Source organism: Myotis lucifugus, unplaced genomic scaffold, assembly GCF_000147115.1.
Source record: "Myotis lucifugus unplaced genomic scaffold, Myoluc2.0 scaffold_3, whole genome shotgun sequence".
Taxonomy (NCBI): Eukaryota; Metazoa; Chordata; class Mammalia; order Chiroptera; family Vespertilionidae; genus Myotis; species Myotis lucifugus.
Window position 1 is genome coordinate 16841784 of NW_005871051.1, and position 2750 is coordinate 16844533.

Sequence of the window (2750 nt, forward strand, 5' to 3'; positions counted from 1 at the left end):
GAGCTGTTGTTTGCAAATAACTTCTCTCATTTCGTCTGTTGCCTTTTCTTTGGTTGCTGGATTATTTTGCAGAGCCAAAGCTGTTGTTTTTTAATAAACCTTTATTGTTGAAAGTATTACGTGTCCCTTTTTTCCAGCACATTGACCACGACTGCCCCTCGGCCAGGGCGCAAGTCATGCAGCAGCCGCAGCCCGGCTCCTTGACCAGCTCGCAGCCCAGGGGGCTGGGGGGGCACATGGACAGTGCTTTCTCATCGCAGGGCTCGCAGTGCACGAAGGAGCCCTGGCCCTGGGCCGGCCCCGCGAAAGCGGCCAACAGCAGTAGGACTGCGGTGAGCACCATCTTCAAGTCTCCCTTTACCTCGGGGCGGGGCAGGAGAGCGAGAGTGCGGGGAGAAAGGGGCTAGGAGGGCGCCGGGGAAATTGAAAAAAAAATTCTGGCAGGTAGAGCAGGCGCCCTCCCCCAGACAATTGCAAAATGTGGGGAGAGTGAGAGGGCTGGGGTGCCTGCAAGCAAGTCCCGATCACAGGGATTCAAGACTTGCAACAGGTTGAGGGCGAAAGAGCAGCGCCAGGTGCACGCACCGGACCAACAGCCCCCAAGCCCGACCTGGTCAGAACTGCAGGGGGAAAAGCCAAAAATTGTTCGCCCCAAAGCAACCCCCGGAATAAAGAGCTCGGAGGCTGTGGAGGAGAGGGGTGGGGTGGAGAAAAAGAGGTTTGTCTTCAAAAATGTTGTTTAAAATCTAAAGTACACCTCAGCTGCTAGCGGCGCGCGGCTGCCGCGGAACAGGTAAAAGGTGGCGGCTGCAGCTGCGAGGGCAGGGGAAAATATTGAAATCAAGAAAGAAAGAAAGAAAGAAAGGAAAAAAAAAACACCCAACCCTAACCCCTCTTTTCTCCCACTCTGCAACCACCTCTTCGAAATTCGCAGGTTCGGCGCGAATCCCGGAGAAGGGTGCACACGGAGGAGAGGGAAATTAGAAGGAGCAAAAAAGAGGAAAAACCCCAAACCGCTTTGCAGCTTTTCCTAGCTCTTTTACCCCCGCAGAAGTTTCCAAAGAGACTACCGACTCCGGTGGAGCAGGCGCTTTTAAATACACGGCCCTGGCTGCCAGCCAGTTTGTAGCTGCAATTTGAGCTCCCCAACACCCAACCCAGGCAAGGATGCCAAAGAGCTTTGCAGTGCGAACTCACACGGAGTGGGGGTGGGGAGAGGCCTTCGAGACACACAGGGGCTCCCCTTCGCTGCAGGAACAGCACCCTCCTCCCCCCGGAATGTAAGAAAGGGGCACCGGGGACCAGGCAGGGGCTGTGTGAGGGAGGAGGAGGTGTGTGTGTGTGTGTGGGGGGGGGGGAGGTCGTGGCGATGAGGGTTCTTCTGTGCAAGGTGGACACAATGAGGAGTAACTCAGTCTCGTCTCCCCTCCCGCCCCTTAACTAGCCCAGGCCCAGGCCGGAGGAGAAGTATTTTTTTTTTATTAGCCAACTGGATATATACGGTGCCCAAGAAATTCTTCCCAAGTTTTGGTAAATGGCTGTCTGCTAGTGTCTAAGTTTGCTGGTGTCTAAGTTACCATGTAAGGTGTGTGTATGTGTGTGTGTGTGTGTGTGTTGGGGTTATTAATATAGGATGGCCAGTGATGGGTGGTGACCTGAATTAAAAAGAAAGAAAAAGAAGAAAAACTGGATTTCTCCCCTAAAGCCTGGGGAAGGGGAATTTAATCAAGAGTTTCTGTTGTTGGGGGAGTGACTGTCTTCGGCCATATGGTCAAGCAAGACGCGGCCACTTTCCTTCTGCTACATTGTTGGCCCAGAGAAGGTGTGTGTGTGTGTGTGTGTGTGTGTGTGTGTGAGTGTGTGTGTGTGTGTGTGTGTGTGTGTGTGTGTTGTGTGCACCTGCAGGGGCAGTCAGACCACAGCAGTGAGTTACAGAGATTGGCACTTGGAAGAAATGCTCAGTCTGAAAATCTTGCCTGGCGATCTAAAGTGTCCTGGGTGGGATTTTTAGATGGAAGGCAGATTGGAATAATTCTTTCCCTCCACCTCTTTTTAAAGGGGCACTTCTATTGAGCAGGGCCACATCTTTGGAGGGGGTGGGTGACAGTCCAGAAAGACACCCTGTTCTCAGGTTAATTAGCACACACATGAATGTCCCAACAATATGAGCTGACAGGCCACAGGACTTACTCTGAAGAGATTCTGACCAGGAACATTATTATCCCATTTGAAACACCAGATAGTCTATTCAGACACCGTGGACTCCTTCTCTCCTTCGCAAAATGAAAGAAAGCTAAAGTCTTCAAAGAAGGAACGTGGCAATTTTATTTATTTTTTTCTGAAACTGACATGGACAGGTTATGGCCCTCACTGCCAGGTCAAAGGAAATGACCCATCTTTGCAGCCCCATTTGGGAGAAACTGGGGTGGGAGTGTTGCTTCTTACATTTCCCTTGTTCCTTTGGAAGGGGCTGCATTTCATGAAGTTTGCCACTAGACTGCACTCTTATCTATGATAAGAATTCTTTCTGCAGGACTGCTTTTAAGAAAATATTTTTCTTGCTGGTTTGGGTCAGGAGCAATTCTCTCTAGGCTGTTAACACTCCCAGATTCTGATCTCTCTTCTCACTATCTACTTGCCTAAAGGCACAGCTTAAAAAATGAGGCTAAAGTTTAAAGTCCTGCTTTTGCTTGTATTGCCAGAGGGGTTTTAGATGTTGGCTGGGAGAAGGAGGAGGGTCTATGTGTAAT

General features: G+C 50.7%; 1 protein-coding gene across 1 annotated transcript in view; it reads right to left on the bottom strand.

The window, feature by feature from the left end:
• IGFBP5 (insulin like growth factor binding protein 5) overlaps nucleotides 1-1064 on the bottom strand; it is an 18359-nt gene extending 17295 nt beyond the window's left edge. The window contains exon 1 of the mRNA XM_014464549.2: nucleotides 141-1064. Coding sequence (XP_014320035.1) covers nucleotides 141-343 — 203 coding nt within the window. The 5' untranslated portion in view covers nucleotides 344-1064. The remainder of the gene's footprint in view (nucleotides 1-140) is intronic.
• Between the last annotated feature and the right edge of the window lie 1686 nt (nucleotides 1065-2750).